This window comes from Apiotrichum porosum, assembly GCF_003942205.1.
Source record: "Apiotrichum porosum strain DSM 27194 chromosome Unknown scaffold_8, whole genome shotgun sequence".
NCBI lineage: Eukaryota > Fungi > Basidiomycota > Tremellomycetes > Trichosporonales > Trichosporonaceae > Apiotrichum > Apiotrichum porosum.
The window spans coordinates 875,050-893,606 of NW_021167115.1; the positions used below are offsets into that span (position 1 = coordinate 875,050).

Consider the following 18,557-nt stretch of genomic DNA (forward strand, 5'->3'; position numbering starts at 1 on the left):
AACCCCGGTGCAGCGTGGGAGTGCCCTCGATTCAATGTAGATGGTGCGCAGATTCCGAGGGGGCATGTATCACGAACCCATTCGCCGGACCACCCCTCTTGAGACTCTTGCCGATCCGGATGCTGCGGGGGCTTGGAGCCAAGAGAAAAAATTGGGGCCAGTAGTGTCGTTCCAGCGCTTGGGTGGGTAGGCCGTTCGTAAAGGATCTCAACCAGTCAGAAACAAATCTCACTCCCTGCAGCACGCATTCAGCAGTAAGGTGTTGTCTCAGGGGACTGTACTCTGCCTATTATAAAGCAGATCCTCAGATCCTCTGTACGACGTGTTCGTGCTCCAGACATAGTTGCGCATCCGAGGCGAACCTTGATTGGCATTGAATCGCGATGTACGCCTCCTCCTTATGCGCAATCTCCCTAAAGTGACATGACGCTTCCGTTCCATCCGTTCGTCATCATAGAGTTGCTTTCAAGCTGTCGTGGCGTCGTTTTATGCTCGGTGGTACAACGTGGTGCAACCCATGGCATATCAGGTATGCCAGCGGCCAGCGGGGGCAGCGCCGCAACCAGCACATTCCGCTGAAGCCAATGAAAGGATGCTTCAGCACACGCTGTCATCTCTGTCTCCTCATCTCCTGCCGGCTGATCCCCGCCCGAGGACACGGCCACTCTGAACGTGACGAGGCAGTACAAGTACATACATAGTGTCCTTTGGGTCCTTTGGGTCACTTCTGTAGCGCAGCAGCTAATTTGCTGTGGCGCCGTCGGCGATCATTACATAGAAATAAGGTTCAACCACGGCCACACTAGCCGAGACGTCATGACAAGGCCCGATTCCATTGGAGTGAACAAGTCTCGATCTACTGCGCGGCTGGCGCGGCTGGGGAACAGCTGACGTAGATCACCTGCTCTGTTCGGGGACGACGGGGGCAGCGGGTGTGTTAGTGTGACACCAGTAACATGTTCGGAATTACACACACGGGGGACCCCGGGGACTCGGGGAAACAGTGTCTGAAGAACACGGGTACACGGGATTGCATCATGAGTTTGGAGGGTAAAACGACAGAAGGTACATATGACGAAGACAGTCCCAGTAACAAGACATGTCCTGGCCGTAAACAACGCGCCTTCCACGGAATAGCTTCCATAGAGGAAAGAAAGGAAGGAGCGATCTGCAGGCTGGGATGGTTATTCTTGCCACCCATTTTATCGCACACCGACCGTAACAACACGGGTCGGGTGGTTGATTGAGTGGCATGTAGTGTGGGAGGACAGGGCGAAGAGGAAGGGAAAGGAGAGGAAGGAGGGGGAACAAGGAAAGGAGGAAAGGGCAAGGGAGGTTCCGTGGTTCCGATCATGGCTGTAACAAGTGTATGTTGAGTATGTTAGAGGGAGGGGAGACCGTCTGCCGGCAGGGAGAGACGTGCTGTGACTCGGCAGTCGTGTTTCACGTCGCGTCACAGACGCACGTTGGCGAAATACGTTTCGACGTTTCGAAAGTGTGCTGGTGGAGGTGAATAGGTTGGACACTGCCGGCAAGGTGTCGTTATTTAGGACTTCAGCCTTTACGCAACTCAGGTGGTTTTGAGTTTGTCAAATTACACGAGCGACGATCCAGGTCGTAAGTATAGTACCCCAAAGTGTGCGCAAGACGACATGGCGTGAACCCAGAAAACAGGATGGGATACTGGAGGGGTCGTCAGAACTTCTGGTCGTCGTAGGTACAGTATATAGGGAAGCAGGGTTCAACCGGGCCAGACGCTCAGAGGAGTTGAGCTTAATTCGTGGCCAGGCGGTTCGATTGGCACAACGTCTTCACGGTCCCCCCACCCCCGAACTGTGATGCGAAGACTCACCATGAGAATAGACCAGGTGGTAGACCCATGGATGGTCTACCACACCTAATTGCGAATAGCCTGGCAACCGGTACATGGCGCGCGTGTCCGCGACGCGAGGTCCCGTCGCGACGACATTTAAAGAGCCATCACGACAAGGACCAGCGACACGCGCGCCCTGCCGGACCCATGGCCCATCGATACCCAGCGATCCAGCGATCCAGCGAACCACGACAAAGAAAAAAACAGCGCAAACAACGTGTTTGGTGTAAAATCCAACGGACGTTTGGACCGAAATGTCGGCAAACCCCAACGACGAGCCCGCCCTCTGGGGGTGTTTGCGGTCCGTCCTGCGGGGTGCCCCGCGCGAGCGTCGGTCTACGGTCGCGCCTCGACTACCCCCCCACAGCTGTTAAAGAAGACTCAGACGGGGATGTCAAGGTGCGAGCGATACCATAGAGAAAAGAGAAAAGGGAGAAGCGCGCGAGATGGGTGTCTGCACTCCCCGCGTGCCCGTCGCTGGCGGCTGGCTGGTGGGGCGGCTGGCGCGGTGCGAGAGACAGGAGACGGGATAAATGGCCAAAAAATGAGACACGGGTAATAATCACACTCAGCGCGCGCGCGCGGGTTCGACGGAAGCAAAATGGCCCGGCATGCCTTCTCTTGTGCGCGTGCGCGCAACGCAAGACGCGCGTGCGGCTGGCGCTGGCCGCTGGTCCCACCGTGTGACGCGCGCTTGGGCCCTCTGGAGACCCAGTGTCGCCGCTCATTCATGATCCCGCACACCTCCACGTCTCTTTCCACAACCACCTAATCTTTACCCCTCCATCTCTCTAGACACCAAACCATGGTGAGTCCAACACACAGTCGAGACACTGCAGACACGGAGACCTGCTGCACGAGGTCCAGCGCATCCTTGTGCGCTGGAACGCCCTCCCTGCCTGCCAGCTGTTTCCCACGACGTCTGACTTGTGCGCGCGCGCGTGGCGATGCTGACACTGCACAGGACAAGATCAAGGAGGTACGCCTGGCAACCCGCGCTTCGGACCGTCTCGTGATGACACTGACCCCATCAAGCGCTTCACCCTTCTCGGCCAGAAGATCGAGGCCGCCGAGGCCCGCGCTGAGGCTGCCGAGGCTGAGAACAAGAAGGTGCGTCTGCTTGTGCTCCGTGGTGATCCGGGAGGGAAGACGGGGACGGGAACACGCTGTGCGCTGGCTCCAGACGACGGCGGTGGCGGCGAGAAGCTACGTCGACTGCATGCACGCCACCGCTCCACCGCGGTCCCGCTCTTTGCGCGCTTGACCACGGAGCCGTAGCTTTCGATGCTGGAAGCACGGTGACTGACAACCAACCCAGCTCAACCAGTCGCTCCTCGAGCGCGACCAGGAGCTCTCGTCGCTGCAGCACAAGCTCACTCTTGCCGAGGAGGAGCTCGAGGCGGCCGAGGGCAAGGTCAAGGAGTTCAAGGGCGCGGCCGAGGAGGGCGACAACCACCGCACGACCGGCGAGAACCTCGCTCGCAAGGTGCAGCTTCTCGAGGAGGAGCTGGACAAGGCCGAGAAGGACCTCAAGGAGACCACCGAGAAGCTCCGCCAGGTCGACGTCAAGGCTGAGCACTTTGAGCGTGCCGTCCAGCGTGCCGAGCAGGAGAGGGACGAGTGGGAGAAGAAGTACGGAGTGAGTGCATGTGCTGGAGAAGATGGGGCACTGCGAATCACCGCCGGTGGCCGGCCATCAGCCCCATTGTGAACAGAGTGCGCCCATGGCGTGCTCCACGCACAGAACGGAGCTATGGCTGTGTACTGGGTGCCCGTCCCCATCCTCCTTGACGTCTTTGCCTACCAGTTGCACTAACGCCCCCTACAGGACGCTGTCGAGAAGTACCAGCAGTCGAAGCGCGAGCTCGACGAGGTTGTCGCCCAGATGGAGAGCTTGGTGAGTTGAAGTGACACTGCTTTTGTGCAATGCTGACTCTGCTCAGTAAACGCATCCCGCATGCGCATCTGCGCGCAACAAGTAGGCCGCCTGCGCCTGGGGATAGCCAGCGCAGCGTGCTAGAGCATGAATCGTATAACTTGCAACACCGAGCTGGGAATGATGGAGCTGGGGGGGGGGGGCCGGCGGCGCGCATGTTTGGACGATGGCGTCTCGGTGCCTTCACCGCCGTGCCTTCTGTCATGTTGATGTTTGGCAAACGAAGCACATTGTGTGGCGGCGCGTGTGACTTTTCTTGCCTCGTCACCTGATCGCTGGCAGCCCACTGATGCAGTAGCATCGAGTCTGCAGGTTCATGGCACTCTCCTTCACAGTCACATGCCGAGGTAACGCAGAGGACAGAGCGATGCATGTCAACAAGCGACTCGGTGTTCCACACGACATTGCGGGACTCGTCGTTCCCACCGGCTACCAATAAACAATTCAGATGGTTCCCACACCCGAGTACGACAGTTACAGCCAAGCGACCACACTCCGATGCGTTGCCCTCCCACGACAAGGTATGTGTATGGATCGCATACCGAACAGCCGGGATAGACGGACGACTACCACGAGCATCCATCACCGCCCCCAGTCTCCTCCAGCTCAAGCCAGCACCGGGTCGAGGTGGACGACGGCGTGGCGCTGCATGGTACAAGCGTACCTGCATCGTGCGGTGGTACCGCCATGACGCAACAGTCACAGCTCCACACCACAGTCCGAGTACCAGCTGAGCGCATGCCCAGTCCCCGCTTAGGGCTATACGATGACTGGGACCTTCGCCGCCGCCGTAAACTTTGTGCCAGCGGACGCTGTGGGTGTACTGAGACGCCGTGGCTCGAACGGGGTGTCTGAATGGTAACTGGCAACCACGAGACCACCAGGTCTTCCTTGGTTCAACCAACAACTGCTCTTTACCCACCACAGGGAACACATGCGAGCACGAGCACACGAGCGTTTTCTGTTCTCTGATATCTGATCTCTGACATGCTCCCTGGCGATCTTCTTAAGCGAGGGGTCGCCCTTCCAGGACACACGCTGCAGACGCCCTCGGCCACCACACACTCACGTCTATCGCAACATGACCCCTTCTGCCCATGTTCCCCTGTCCCTGCTGGCAGTTTTCCATCACCAAGTCGTCGTACAGTATATGGAGACCACCCGTCCGGGTGTAGCAAGTGCGGAGAACGGGGGGGCGGGGGTGCGAACTGCAGCGTCCTGAACGGGCCAACGGCTATGCGCACCGCTGGATCTGGCTATTCCAGGCTCGATCTCTCGATCGGGCATCTCCTTGGCCTTGGGCTGGCGGTTCCTTGTACATACGCTGCCTTGCGCGTCCTCCTTGCCACCGTTGCTGGAGTGCTTCCCTTCCCTGATTTCCAGCTGCGAGCCGAACAACACACGGGCCGCAAGATCGCTCGCTCAGGCAAATGTGTGGGGCCGCACGAGGGGACACAGAGCTAGTGACAGAACACGCACGTCGAGGGGGGATGCATGACGTTTTCGCCGACCTGGCCCCGACAGCACGGGCGTCGATCATGCCGGTGGTACGGTGGCAGCAGCAGGGTGAAGAAGTGACAGGTGGCAAGGTGTGAAACGCTAGCTGTGGGTCCTTGTGTGTCGTGTTTCGCAGCAACGAGTGCATCGGCGGCCGCGGGCAGGTGGGGGTGTTCCAGTTGCGGCAACTGCGGGCAGTTGGTGAGCAATGGTGGCCGTAATGGACGGGTCCGTGGCGTTTCATCCCACTTGCTGGGTCGGGACTGGAATGTAGACCATCACGCGCCGAGCCAGGCAGGACCTGGAAGGGATGCAAGTACGGCATCGCCTGTGATCCTGGGCTTGCCGACAGTCTCACAGGACGTGGAGAGGCGGCGCTCACGTAATGCTTCAGCCCGTGTCCTGCGTGCTAAAAGTGACAGCGTGGGCAGTTTATGTACAGACGTTGGCTCGGCGGTACGTGCCACGACTGGCTCGAGCTGGACCATCGACTTTCCGTCACAGTATGTACATAGCTCTACCGCCCCAAGGCGGATTACGCATTACTATGGTGGTGTGTTCATCTCACTCGGCACTCAAAACGGAGAACTATGTAGGGTGTGTGGGGTCATGTATGTCCGTTCCTCGAAAAACTCTTAGAGGGCAAGCGCGAGCGCGAGGCCAGCAAGGCCCACGACCGAGGCCGAGATGCCCGCCACACTGGTCGCGGCGCTCTTGGTGCTCGGCGTGTAAGCCGGGTCCGAGGTCGACCCGCCGTCGGGGGTGGTGCTGCCGTCGGCGCCGGTGCTGACAGCGCCCGTGGCCGCGGCACCGCCGACGGAACCACCGCCTCCGCCCGTGATGGATGCGGCGGCGGCAGAGGCCGACTGGATGACTTGGATGGCGGCGGTGGAGTTGGCCTTGATGTGGAAGCCTTGGGTCTGGGCGAGCTTCTCTGCAGGGTTGTCAGTGGACTGGGTGGCTATGGTCTTGTGGCGGTGGTATGCAGAGCCCCAGAGAGTCTGTGCAGACAGTGTGCCACTGCCACCCTTCTTCAGCACTCACGCGACGGGTTACCAGCGACCGTGAGCCAGAGGATGTAGTTGTTGCCAGGGACGAGGTTGGAGATGGGGCCTGCAAAGTTGCCCTGGCCTGGCTCGAGGTTCTGAGCGAGCACGATCGACTGCGACATGATACTCGTGTTCGAGTTGGTGAGGATCAGGTTGGTAGCGACGTTGAGGGGCTGCCAGGCTGCCGTGTTGACGTTGTCGTTGACCCCTGTGTGCGACGTTCAGCAGGCGTTTTGCTTGAGTGTGGCGCTGGGCCGGGGACCCAAGCTGTTCTCGTACTCACAGTAGTTGTTTCGCGTCGGCGCGATAAAGTAGGTAATGTTCCAGGCTCCCGACTCGATCGTCGGCGGCATCGAGATGGTGGTCGTCGGCGCAAGGGTCTCAGTCGCCAACGTGAGGTCGTCAGAGCCAACGTCGCCTTCATCAGAGGTCGCGTCACTGGAAGCCGTGTCGTCCTGGGCAACGGCCGTGCCGAGGAGAGCAAGGAGGGCGAAGAGGCACTGGAAGCGCATACTGGTTTGGAGGTGGTGATGGGGAAGGTGGTTCAAGGGAGTGTGGTAGGGGCTAAGAGTTCAGAGTCGGGGAGAGGTGGCCACAGAACTCTTCGACTGGGCGGACAGAGCGAGGCTTTATCCACTCGCTCGCCACTCGCTCGCTTCACTGCCGGGGTTGCCAAGTGCCAATTGTAAAGACACAGCGGACAGCGCCCAAACGCACTGCTCATCGCCTTGTAATGGGCAATGCACCGAATGCTTGTGCATTCCAGTGGCCGGACGTAATGAGTGGGAGTGTCGGTGCTGGCCAGTAGATGAGGACGACTTGGCTCCGTTCACTGCGTTTCCCACACTTTGTCGTGTCGTTCAAGCCAAGGCAAAGAAAGTCATGTACAGACTGTGGCTGTGAGCACTCTACACTGGTATGCATCCAGGGAGCAAGAGGTACATGGAATTTGAGTGTTCGTGGGACCAGAGGGTCACTTGCAGCACACGTATAGCTCCATAATTGGTCGAAAAAAAGCGAATGTATCGCCACACCTCGTCGTGCGCCCACACTAGAGATGTGCCACACGCTCGCTCGCTTACGCTTGTCCATGTCGTCCACCCCCGGATCGTGCAGTTAACCGCTCCCAATGCGCAGTGCGCAGTACTGTTTTCTTCTCTAAGCGTCCTGCCATGCACCGGCTATCGCAGCCTTGACATTTCGCCCGCGCCCATCTACTACATTGCGTGCATGAGTGGCAGAGCCTTGGCGTTCCCAGAGGAAAACACGCTGCGGCCCTCCCACACTCGCACAACCAACCGTGTACTGTACATACGCAGCCACAACCCTCACCCCCTGTCATCCCGTTGATAACACGTTATCAACGGCGGGCATGCATCCGTCCTCCCTCGCTCCTGACGACACCGAGTTTCATTGTACCCAGAGCAGAGCCTGTGCGCCGCCAAGATGAAGATGGCTCGGCCACAACGCCTCCCTCCCGTGGTCGACGGGTTGTGGACGCGTGCGGCCGTCTTCTCCGCCACCACCCACAACATCTGTCCAACGACACACATCCTACAGATCCTGTCTGGTTGCACAAAGTCTCACGGTACGGATCCGCGGAACCTGCCCACACGCGGCCGAAAACCTGTATTGTATGCGCGGGCATGCGGACGTGGGGGGCTTTGTACAGTATGGCGATATGGCGTGTGCAATGGCGGTGGCGGTGAAAGCCAGCGACACCGCCTAGGTAGTGCCTCGCGTCGTTGTCCGTCCAACACATCAGCGGCGGCGGGGGCGATGCCACCGCCCGCCGCGTCTCCTGCGTCCTGCTTGCTATCATGGAAGCTTCCGGGTGCGAGGTCGAGGTCGAGTATAGAGTTGGCCACAGCCGGACTCGGGTCGTGAGTGGGCCCGACTGGCGACCTATGCACGGCTGAGGGGAGGAACCCAATACGCCTAAAAACGCCCTACCCAAGTCAAACCCCCTCCACCGCTGTTTCCGTTCCTCCTCGTCCTCCTCACCAACGTTCACTAGCAACCGATGCATATTCGGTAGTAGGGGCACACTTTAGCAAAAAAAAGAGGGGTACGCTCGTTTTAAGTACTCTCCCAGGAGAGGAATTACTGATATGCGCGCTGGGCGCAGTGACGGCGGCGGCGGAGGAGACTGGGGGGCGGGGAAGGTTGGGTTTGGGTTGGGTTGGGATGGGATGGGATGGGGAATGGGGATGGGGGATCTGGTATAAAGCGGGATATCGAAAATGCGAGGGGGGTGGTCGGGGATGGTTTTGCTCGGTTCGCGGGCCCCGCTGGCGGCGCAAGTGAGGGAACCGTGGAGACAAAGGCTGGGGAGGGTATGTGATGATCGACGGGAGGTGGTTGAAAATGGGGGTGCGGTAGGAGCTGGAGACAACTGCGAGCCTGGCCGGTGGCGAGCTGGCGGAGGCCGAGGGGGCGTAACGTCGTGGGTGGAGGGAAGGAGGGTTGGCTGGAAGAGGGTATGCAGAGACAGAGGCGGCTCGCAAGAGTCCATGAGGGGGAGTGAAGAAAAGATGGTCTGGTCTGGTCTGGTCTGGTCGTAATAAGGGACGCAACAGAAAAGGAATAGAATAAAAGCGGATATTGACGGGACTCGTTTACTGCCTGGCGTGCGCGTGCGAGTCGGTCGTCGTCGGCGTCCACGCCCGCTCGCGCGACCTGTCCCGCTCCATCTGGAAGCTTCGGCGTTCAGCATCGCCAGGCTGGACACCGGGGCTGGGCGGTGCAGATCCCCGCGAGCTCTGGCGCGAACCGTTGCTCGCCGCCGAGCCCTGGAACGGTCCCCTCCATGTTCCGGGCGAAGGCATAGGGTGCTGCATGCCGCCGGGGCCGGGCGGGAATGACGGGGACGTGACGCTTGCGCCGTTGATCTGCGGCATGGGCATGGCGAGGACGCCGGCGCTGCCGCTGGTGGGAGTGCTGGATCCCGGCACGCCGCCGGGGATACCGCCCGTGCCCCACGATGTGGGACGCGAGGTGTTGTTGCTGGGCGACGGGGCGGCGCGAAGGGATCCAGGACCAGCAATCTCGCCGTCGCGCGAGAAGCCGCCATCGCTGGGGCCGCCGCTGCCGACACGCGACGCCTCAGGCCTGTATCCGCTCAACCGGAGGTCGGGGGGACGGTCGCGGGCAAGCTCGCGCATGGATCCCGACGGGAGCGCAGACGGTGGGCCTTGGCCTCCTTGCGCCGAGACGCTGCCGGCAGAGGGCCGGCCCGGGTGGACGGTGTGCTGTGGGGGAGCACCGCCACGGGCCTGGAGGTACTTTGCGCAGTGCTTGTGGATCTCCTTTGGCGGCAGGTCAATCTCCTTTTGGAAGATCTGGGCAACGTTTTCTTGCAACACAAACGTGAGCTCGGAGGGCACGCGCCAAATGTCGTCTTGGCCCTCGAGCATTTGCTGGACGGCCTGGATGGCGATGAAGCTTTCGTCGCGAGCGGCGTTCTGGCCCTTTGCATAGAGGATCGAGGGGCAAATGACAGTCGCGAGGTTGGCCAGGTCCATGCGGCTTCCGGTCTCTTCGTCGCGGTACGAAAAGCTCGCCACCCAGCGGAGGAAGACGAAGAGGACCTCGAGGGTGTCGCGGTTGGGCTTGGGCAGAAGCGTGACCAGGAGCAAGAGGCAGCGCTTGCGGTCCTCGGCGTTGGGCATGACGGCCGCGGCGCAGAAGAGCTTGTGCAGGCGGAACGTGAGCAGGGGATCGGGCATTTCGCGCAGGAACCGCTTGAGCAGCGCCGCGAGCTGGACGGGGTTTTCGTCGGCAAGCACGACCGCCGACGTGTCCTTGTCGAGGGCCTCGGACAGCATCTGCAGCTTGCGAATGTTGCCGTTTTTGCGGAAAATGCCTTCAATGGCCATGTCCTGCTGGCGCATGGTGGACACAATGTCCTCAATAAACTCGGGGACGCGCAACAGGTATGTGTCGCTTGCACCGCGTTGCGAGTCGGAGCCAGTGCGCGCCACGAGCATCTCAATGGGGACACCAAAGATACCCTTTCGCTTTTGGTCCTTTTTGGCATTGTTCTTGAACAGCTTGTTCCACCACTGGTTCTTGCGCACGTCGAGCAGCTCCATCAGCTCGTCCACGTCGATCAGGTGGCCCAGACCAGTCTTTTGCAACTGGATAAGCGCAAAGTGGCGAACGATAAGCTGCTGCAAGGACGGCAGCTGGGCAATGAGGGGCATGGCGTCCAGTGGCGAGCGGACGAGCACCGTGTTTCGGCTGGCAAGCATGGGAATGTCGTTGAGTGTGATCGCGTCGTCGTCCTTTGTACGTCTGGCCGGGATCGCGAGCGTGTTGGACGACTGGGTCGGTGCGTCGGACAAGGCACCCTCGGACTGGGCTTCTGACACGATCCGGACGCCTGTGTTGTTGCGCGCAAATGGCGGTCGGATAATGTCGACCGTGGCCGACGCGGGGCCCTCGGACTCGTCGGTGGGGACGATGAGCGGCGCCAGTGGTTCCCGCGGAGCAACGACCTGGCCATTCTCGTCTGCCATTTTCCCTGCGGGACTTTCCACGACCGTAGAGCGCTGTGGCAAGCGCGCCGTCGACGAGAGCTTGCGGTCCAAGGTGACAGACTTGACGCGCTTGACGTCTTGCCCGGCCTCGGTCCTCGTGACTGCACTTGGGATACCGTGGTGCTCCCGGAAGTGCAGGTACAGCCTTCGCAGCGCGACATGCAGCAAGAATGCAAACTGTTCCAGGCGAGAAACCGACTGGAAGCCAGCGATGGATGAGGCGGTGCGGTGGAGGCTGCACCACACAATGTCGGCAGCCGCGTACTGGACCTGGGGAGGCTCGTACGCAAAATCGCCGACACGCGGGGACCGACGACGCGTCACCACCTTGAGCTCGTGGTGGTGGCCATCATGCGACTGCGACTCGTCGTCCGTTTGGTGTGATGGGCGCGCCAGGAGCGGGCTGTCCGTGTCCCGCTGGTTGCTCGCCTTGTCGCCGCAAGTCTTGCACTCGACACAGTGCGAGTGCCAGCGGTTGAACATGCCCTGTCGCACACAGTCGTCCTCGATGGCGCCATTGCACCGCACACAACCGTCGTTCGGCACGAACCGGTCGTCCTGCGGTCCACGCAGAGTGGTCTCGCCCGTAGTCTCGACTGCAAGACTGCGGTACCCGTACGCCAGCTTTTGAGTGCTGGCAATGAATCCCTCTGGGTGGCGAGTCAACGAGTCGAAACTGCGCTTGGCCATGTCGTCGGGGCTCTCGTTACCAGTCCAAGGCTCGGGGGCGAACTGGGCTCGGGGTGGTCACCGCGCTTTGTCAGAGACGGTTCAGCGTTGTCTAGTGACAAGAGATGCAGGCGCGCGAGGGCGTTCATCATCGCGTTCGGGTTGCCCTGCTCGCGGTCGAGCTTGATGGCACCTGTCAATGCGATACGGATGAGGATCTTGAGGTAGTGCGCCAACTGGGTGACCTGCGTGAGGAGTTCTTGCATGTTCGGGATTGCACCACCGTGTGGCGAGATCTGCGACAGCATCGAGAAGAAGTTGACGAGCTTGCGACACAGTTGCTTGGCCTCGCGCGCGTGGGACATGCCCTTGACACCTGCCAACGCAAACTGCGCCTCGAGGTCGTCAATGACGGCAAACAGCGTCTCGACGTGGAGGATAAACTTTTCGGCCAGGAGGATGACGTCGAGGAGTTTACGCTCATTGACGACTCGCAGCATTTCACCAATGCACGCAGCCGAGCTCTCCTCAAACCCGGAGAGGACGAGCCAGATCTGCGACACCTTGAGCTCCATGGCGATTTGGCGGTCCTTCAGCTCCTCGGCAGTCATAGCCGTCCCCCACGCGGGGCTGGTGCTCGCTGATGGCACGGTCGGAGATGGCGAGATCGGCTGAGCATTCAAGCTGCTCATCTCGAGCAAGGACAGTGACGACGACACGGGTGTCGTACTTGTCGGAGTCGTAAAGTTGCGCGACGCCAAGCGGACGTTCCAGAACTTGTGGATCATGTAACATTCTGGGTGCCAGCATTCGTCGCGGCCGTTGCGGTTGATTTCGACAAACTGCTTGAGAATAGCAGTCTCACAGCCCACACACTTGTTGGCAAAGCTGATTGAATAGTGGTAGTGACAGTCTGCGATTGGTCGGGTCAGTTGGGATCTGCGCACGGGGTCTCTCTTGTTTGTTGTTGTGTGGTAATACGCACAGACTTTCCCGCCGTGTTCATAGTACGAGTCGCTTGCTCCAAACACAGTGTCGCAGACCGAGCATGAAAAGTGTTCGACATGGAACTTTTCGCCTGTAGACAGAGGAATAACTGTCAGCGGAAACGTGCTTTGCTGGTCGGAAACGCGGGGTGCGTGACTCATGACTCACCGCACGCGGTAATGTAGCTGGACCGCAAGGCCTGGTTACACTTGCCACAGATCAGATCCAGACGCGCAAAGTAGTCGCGTTCACAGAGCGGGTACTGGCCTCCGTCTGCGTCCTCGACCGGGAAGAACTTTTGGGCAACAACCTTGTCGCAGTCCTGGGAGGTTGGGGTGTCAGTACGTACTCCATCCGGTCTGCGCGATCCCAGCGCCGCAGACTGCGCGCCTCGGGCCGCCCCTTCGCCCTTTGCCCTCTCGGCGCATCGCCTGCGCGCGGGCGCGCGCGCAACTCACCTTGCAGCGGAAACAGTCGAGATGGTAGACCTGATGTAAAGCGCGCACAAACTGGCCGCGGACTGCCAAGCCACACTTTGCACAGTAGGTAACCGAGCCGGAACGCTTTGCTGTGGGTGGTACTGGTTGGGTCTGTGGTGGACCGGGTGCAGTCCCGACTGGCACGACCGTCCCATGCGCCGAAGCCATGGACGTGGGGGTATCCGAGCGCCGCGGCGTAGGGATGCCCTCAATGTTGTGGATGGCACCTGCTGGGGGCATGTTGGTCGGGAAAGACGAGCCGCGCGGAGTTGGGAAGGAAGAGGCGGCCTGTGCATGTTGGTCCATGGTGACCATTGTGTTGATCGCACCGGGCAGTGGTCCTGAAAAGCTTGGTCGTGGGTCGATGGGCGAGGTCATTGGTGATCCTCGGTTGGACTGTGGACGAGGGTCTGGCGACGACGCGGAACGCAGAGGTTGTTGTTGGGCATAGGCTGGGTTGGGCCCAGCGAGTGGGCTCGACACGGGCGGTGCGCTACGAGGGCCAGTCTCAGACTCGTCGTCGTGCGCCGAGGTCGCAATGCGCGGCAGCGCATGTTTGTGCACCGAGGGCATGGGCATCTGTGTTGTCGATGGGAGGGTGACACCAACCTGTTGAGGGCTGTTTGTCCACTGGGCATCGTCCATGCGAGGTGTTGCCCAAGGGTGTGTCCCGGACGATGAGACGGACGCCGGAGAATGCGGAGGGTTGGACCCGTGCTGCTGCGCAGAGTACGCGCTCAACGAGTTGACTGACGCTCCCGAGGGTCGACGAGACGAAGAGGACGCGTCTGGGGCCGACGAGTCAAACGAGTTGCCGTGCGGATTGAGGTCGAGCGCGGCCGTTTGTCGTTCAAGCCCACCCGGCATCGCGTTGTCCCGCCGAGGTGGCGGGACGTTGTACCGCTGGCCGGACATGGGAGGGATGGGGGAGGGGAGGAGTTGCGGCGGCGATGGGCAAGCGACGTTGTTGGGCGCTGGAGGTGGTGTCGAAAGAGGGGGGTGGGAGGGAGGAAGTAAGGGGCAGGCGGCGCTGAGGAGGGCGATGCAGTGCCAGCGGAGGGTGCGGGGTGGTCGGGGAACGGGGTGTGTGGGTGTGTGTGTTCGTCTGTTGGGACCTGTAGCCGAGCACCCGGTGTTGCCCCGGGGTCGACTATGCACTGACGCGTGCCAGGACTGGGGGAGGGGGGGGGGGGGGGTGGTGATGTGGGTGGAGAGTGTTGACGGTGGAGAGAGGGGGAGTGGTGGTGGGTGGGTGGTGTGAGGAGGCGTGTGGTATAAGGGGGGGGGGGTCGAAGTGTGTGTGTGGAATGAAGCGCGGGAGGCGACAGAGCAACCACAGGCGGCGGGGCGGACGGGTGGGGGGACGAGAGAAGAAGAACCAAGCGGGGGGAAATGCCAGCCAGAGAGCCACAGGGCACAGCGCGCGCAAGCCAAAAGGAACACACCCGCCATACAACCACACACCACCCAGACACACACACCACAGTGCCAATTTGACCCCGCCCCGTACACCATGCTGGACGCCGTCCACAAAGCTGTGGCCCCCCCTCCTCTTCCTCTAACCCATATGCATACTCCCTCCCAACGTCCTCACCATGCTTGTCCATACACCTACTGGCCTGCTGTCCTACCTGCTGTGCTGAACGATTCAGGCAAGGGATCAAACGATGCAGCACCCCCACCCCCACCAACCCCTCCTTGTCCAAGGTGACACAGCCGGAGAACGAGGCACAACCACACATCGTCTGTCTGTCTGTCTCTCTCTCCACGCCGCGCTTTTGCTCCGGCGGCGGCGGCCCCTTTGAACAAAGTGTCCCGTCCTCTATCTCCCCTTACAATCCGTGTCTCCATGCCGTATGTCAAACCATGGGGCTATACATGCGAGCGAGATAAAGAAGAATGGGTCCTACGTATGACAGACAGTGGAGGAGGCGATCAGTGCATCGCTTATAGCGCCGGGCGGTGGTCACGTGCGCACCTGGTCACGTGGCATGCACGTGGATGTCTCATGACGGAAGTAAATCCCTCCCCCGTCCGATAAGTTCGACTCGCTCTCGCTCCAACCCGCCGGCGCCTGCCGCCGCGCGCCAAAGTTAGAGCCGTCTGGGCCATTTGATTGCCTTTTGCCTTGTGCTCGCTTTGCCACTTCCCATCACTCTCCCCTCTCCTCCCTCACACACGTCGCGCGCACACGCCCCCTTCGCGGTCTCTTTTTACACAAAGGGTTGATGCTCCTGGCCCGCACTAGACATCAACTGCCGACGCTACTTCGCTCTTTCCCTCCTCTCGCGCGTCCTTCCTCCTCCAACAACAGCATCATCGTCTCGTCCCCCAGCCTCAGGCTTCATACAACAATGTCCATGGCCAGCTCTGCTCCCAAGGTGCCCACCACCGCTCCCGCCAAGTGGCCTGCCCCCGAGGACTGGCCCGCTGCCAAGGTCCGTCAGACTTTTATCGACTACTTTGTCCAGAACCCCGGCTTTGAGCACACCTTTTGGGCCTCGTCCGGTGTCATTCCCTTTGACGATGACACCCTCCTCTTCGCCAACGCTGTAAGTAGCATGTTGGCCATCAGAGTGGCGAATGGGCACCTAACACCTTTTTCTTAGGGTATGAACCAGTTCAAGCCTTGCTTCCTGGGCACTGCCGACCCCAAGTCGGACCTCTCCAAGCTCGTCCGCGCCGTCAACTCGCAAAAGTGCATTCGCGCCGGTGGCAAGCACAATGGTGGGTTTATCTCTCTCTGAGTGATGGAGCCAGCGCGCACGGGGCGACAGAGTGCGAGTCGACTCGCATTCTCATCACCCCGACGCGCTTATCATCCATCATCAACCTTCTTGCTTCCAAACGTGGGCTCATGCTTGAACAGACCTCGACGATGTGGGCAAGGACACCTACCACCACACCTTCTTCGAGATGCTCGGCAACTGGTCGTTTGGCAACTACTTCAAGCTCGGCGCCCTCACCATGGCCTGGGACCTCCTCACCCGCGTCTACGGTCTCCCCGCGGACCGTCTCTACGTGACCTACTTTGAGGGCGACGCCAAGCAGGGCCTCGAGCCTGACACTGAGGCCCAGCAGATCTGGCGCGACCTCGGTGTCCCCGAGGACCACATTCTTCCCGGTAACGCAAAGGACAACTTCTGGGAGATGGGTGCCACCGGCCCCTGTGGTCCCTGCTCGGAGATTCACTTTGACCGTATCGGTGGCCGTAACGCGGCCTCGCTCGTCAACGAGGACGACCCGGATGTGCTCGAGATCTGGAACAATGTGTTCATCCAGTACAACCGCGAGGCCAACGGTGACCTCCGCCCTCTCCCGGCCAAGCACGTCGACACTGGTATGGGCTTTGAGCGTCTCGTCTCGGTCCTCCACAACGTCCGCTCCAACTACGACACTGACTGCTTCACCCCCATCTTTGCCAAGATCCAGGAGCTCACCGGTGCCCGCCCTTACAGCGGCAAGCTCGGTGCCGAGGACGTCGACGACATTGACACTGCCTACCGTGTCATTGCCGACCACATCCGTACCCTCACCATTGCCATTTCCGACGGTGGTGTCCCCGACAAGGACGGCCGTGGCTACGTCCTCCGTCGTATCCTCCGTCGTGGTGTCCGTTACGCCTCGTCCAAGTTCAACGTCGAGATTGGCACCTTTTTCTCGTCGCTCGTTGACACTGTCGTCCTCTCGCTCGGCGACATGTTCCCCGAGGTCACCAAGAAGGTCCCCGAGCTCAAGGAGATTCTCGACGAGGAGGAGACTTCGTTTGCCCGCACCTTGAAGCGTGGTGAGGCCCTCTTCAACAAGTACGCCGAGGCCGCCCTTGCCACCGACCACAAGACCCTCGAGGGCAAGGACACCTGGCGCCTTTACGACACCTACGGCTTCCCTCCCGACCTTACCCAGATCATGGCCGAGGAGCGTGGTCTCAAGATTGACGAGGAGGCCTTTGAGAAGGCCCGTCTCGTCTCGCTCGAGGCTTCCAAGGCCGGCACCAAGAAGGGTGCCGCTGGCGGTGTCAAGCTCGACGTCCACGACCTCGGTGCGCTCGAGGCCAACGCCGCCGTCCCCAAGACCGACGACCAGTTCAAGTACGGCCGCGAGGACGTTGACGCCAAGGTCAAGGCCATCTACCACCAGTCCAAGTTCCTCGACTCGACTTCCGAGGTGCCCGCCGGCGAGACTTTCGGTCTCCTCCTCGACAAGACCAACTTTTACGCCGAGTCTGGTGGCCAGGAGTACGACACTGGTGTGATTGCCATTGATGGCCAGGCCGAGTTCAAGGTCGAGGACGTCCAGGTCTTCAACGGCTACGTCCTCCACATTGGCCAGCTTGTCGAGGGTGAGCTCAAGGTCGACTCGGACGTTGTGTGCACCTACGACGAGCTCCGTCGCTGGCCCATCCGCAACAACCACACTGGTACCCACGTCCTCAACTTTGCCCTCCGCGAGGTCCTCGGTGACGGTATCGACCAGAAGGGTTCGCTCGTTGCGCCCAACCGTCTCCGTTTCGACTTTTCGCACAACAAGTCGATTGCCGGCGCCGACCTGGGCAAGATTGAGGCCATCTGTAACGACTGGATCAAGAAGGCCGCGCCCGTCTACTCCAAGGACCTTCCCCTCGCCACGGCCATGAAGATCCCCGGTCTCCGTGCCGTCTTTGGCGAGCGCTACCCTGACCCTGTCCGTGTTGTTTCGCTCCTCTACCCCCTGGAGGAGATTGAGCAGAACCTCGAGGACCAGAAGTGGGCCACTTCGTCAATCGAGTTCTGCGGTGGCACGCACGTCCGCAAGACGGACGAGATCAAGGAGTTTATCATCCTCGAGGAGTCGTCCATTGCCAAGGGTATCCGCCGTATCGTCGCCGTCACTGGCCACGAGGCTGCCGACGTTTCGCGCCGGTCGATCGACTTTGAGAAGAAGCTCGAGCGCATCGCCGCCATGGACCCCAAGGAGCGTGAGGCCGCCCTCAAGCCCTTCCCCGGCGAGCTTGGCAAGAGCGGCATCTCGCTTCTGACCAAGCAGAAGCTTACCGAGCGCTACAACGTCCTCACGGCCGAGCTCGCCGCGGCCGCCAAGGCCCAGATCGCCGCCGACATGAAGGTCATCACCGACTCTGTCAAGTCGTTCTTCATCTCCAACCCCAACGACAACGTCATGGTCGGCCACTTTGACTCGGCCAACGGCAACGCCAAGACCCTCACCGCCGCCGTCAACGCGGCCAAGAACCTCGGCAAGGCAGTGTACGCCTTCTCCACCGACACCGAGACCGGCAAGGTCGCCCACGTCAACTTTATCCCCAAGGACGTGCTCGAGAAGAAGGTCCTCGACGCCAAGGCGTGGCTCACCGAGGTCGCCGGCGTGATCGGCGGCAAGGGCGGCGGCAAGCCCGAGTCGGCCACCGGCGTCGGCTCCAACACTGACAAGGTCGACGACGCCATCGCCCACGCTAAAAAGGTGTACCAGGACAAGGTCGAGGCGTAAACCATTTGTGCAACAACAACAAGCAGCAAACTGAAAACGGGC

The 18,557-nt window shown here is 60.7% G+C and overlaps 4 protein-coding genes across 4 annotated transcripts; 2 read left to right on the forward strand and 2 right to left on the reverse strand.

Annotated features, from left to right (window-relative positions):
• Positions 1 to 2,678: 2,678 nt before the first annotated feature.
• Positions 2,679 to 3,819, forward strand: EHS24_009096 (uncharacterized protein; the record flags this gene model as incomplete). The annotated part of the gene is made up of 6 exons (XM_028624391.1): positions 2,679 to 2,681; positions 2,838 to 2,852; positions 2,909 to 2,983; positions 3,192 to 3,512; positions 3,702 to 3,770; positions 3,817 to 3,819. 6 exons carry the CDS (start codon positions 2,679 to 2,681, stop codon positions 3,817 to 3,819), a joined length of 486 nt encoding a protein of 161 aa, XP_028475463.1.
• Positions 3,820 to 5,941: 2,122 nt separating this feature from the next.
• EHS24_009097 (uncharacterized protein) lies at positions 5,942 to 6,867 on the reverse strand (the record flags this gene model as incomplete). Its single annotated transcript, XM_028624392.1, has 3 exons — positions 5,942 to 6,267; positions 6,351 to 6,563; positions 6,639 to 6,867. The coding sequence occupies 3 exons, from the start codon at positions 6,865 to 6,867 to the stop codon at positions 5,942 to 5,944; spliced, it is 768 nt and encodes a 255-aa protein (XP_028475464.1).
• Positions 6,868 to 8,973: 2,106 nt separating this feature from the next.
• On the reverse strand, positions 8,974 to 13,946 carry EHS24_009098 (uncharacterized protein; the record flags this gene model as incomplete). Its single annotated transcript, XM_028624393.1, has 5 exons — positions 8,974 to 11,546; positions 11,630 to 12,478; positions 12,551 to 12,661; positions 12,721 to 12,874; positions 13,011 to 13,946. 5 exons carry the CDS (start codon positions 13,944 to 13,946, stop codon positions 8,974 to 8,976), a joined length of 4,623 nt encoding a protein of 1,540 aa, XP_028475465.1.
• A 1,439-nt stretch (positions 13,947 to 15,385) lies between these two features.
• On the forward strand, positions 15,386 to 18,515 carry ALA1 (Alanine--tRNA ligase; the record flags this gene model as incomplete). The annotated part of the gene is made up of 3 exons (XM_028624394.1): positions 15,386 to 15,583; positions 15,641 to 15,758; positions 15,901 to 18,515. 3 exons carry the CDS (start codon positions 15,386 to 15,388, stop codon positions 18,513 to 18,515), a joined length of 2,931 nt encoding a protein of 976 aa, XP_028475466.1.
• Between the last annotated feature and the right edge of the window lie 42 nt (positions 18,516 to 18,557).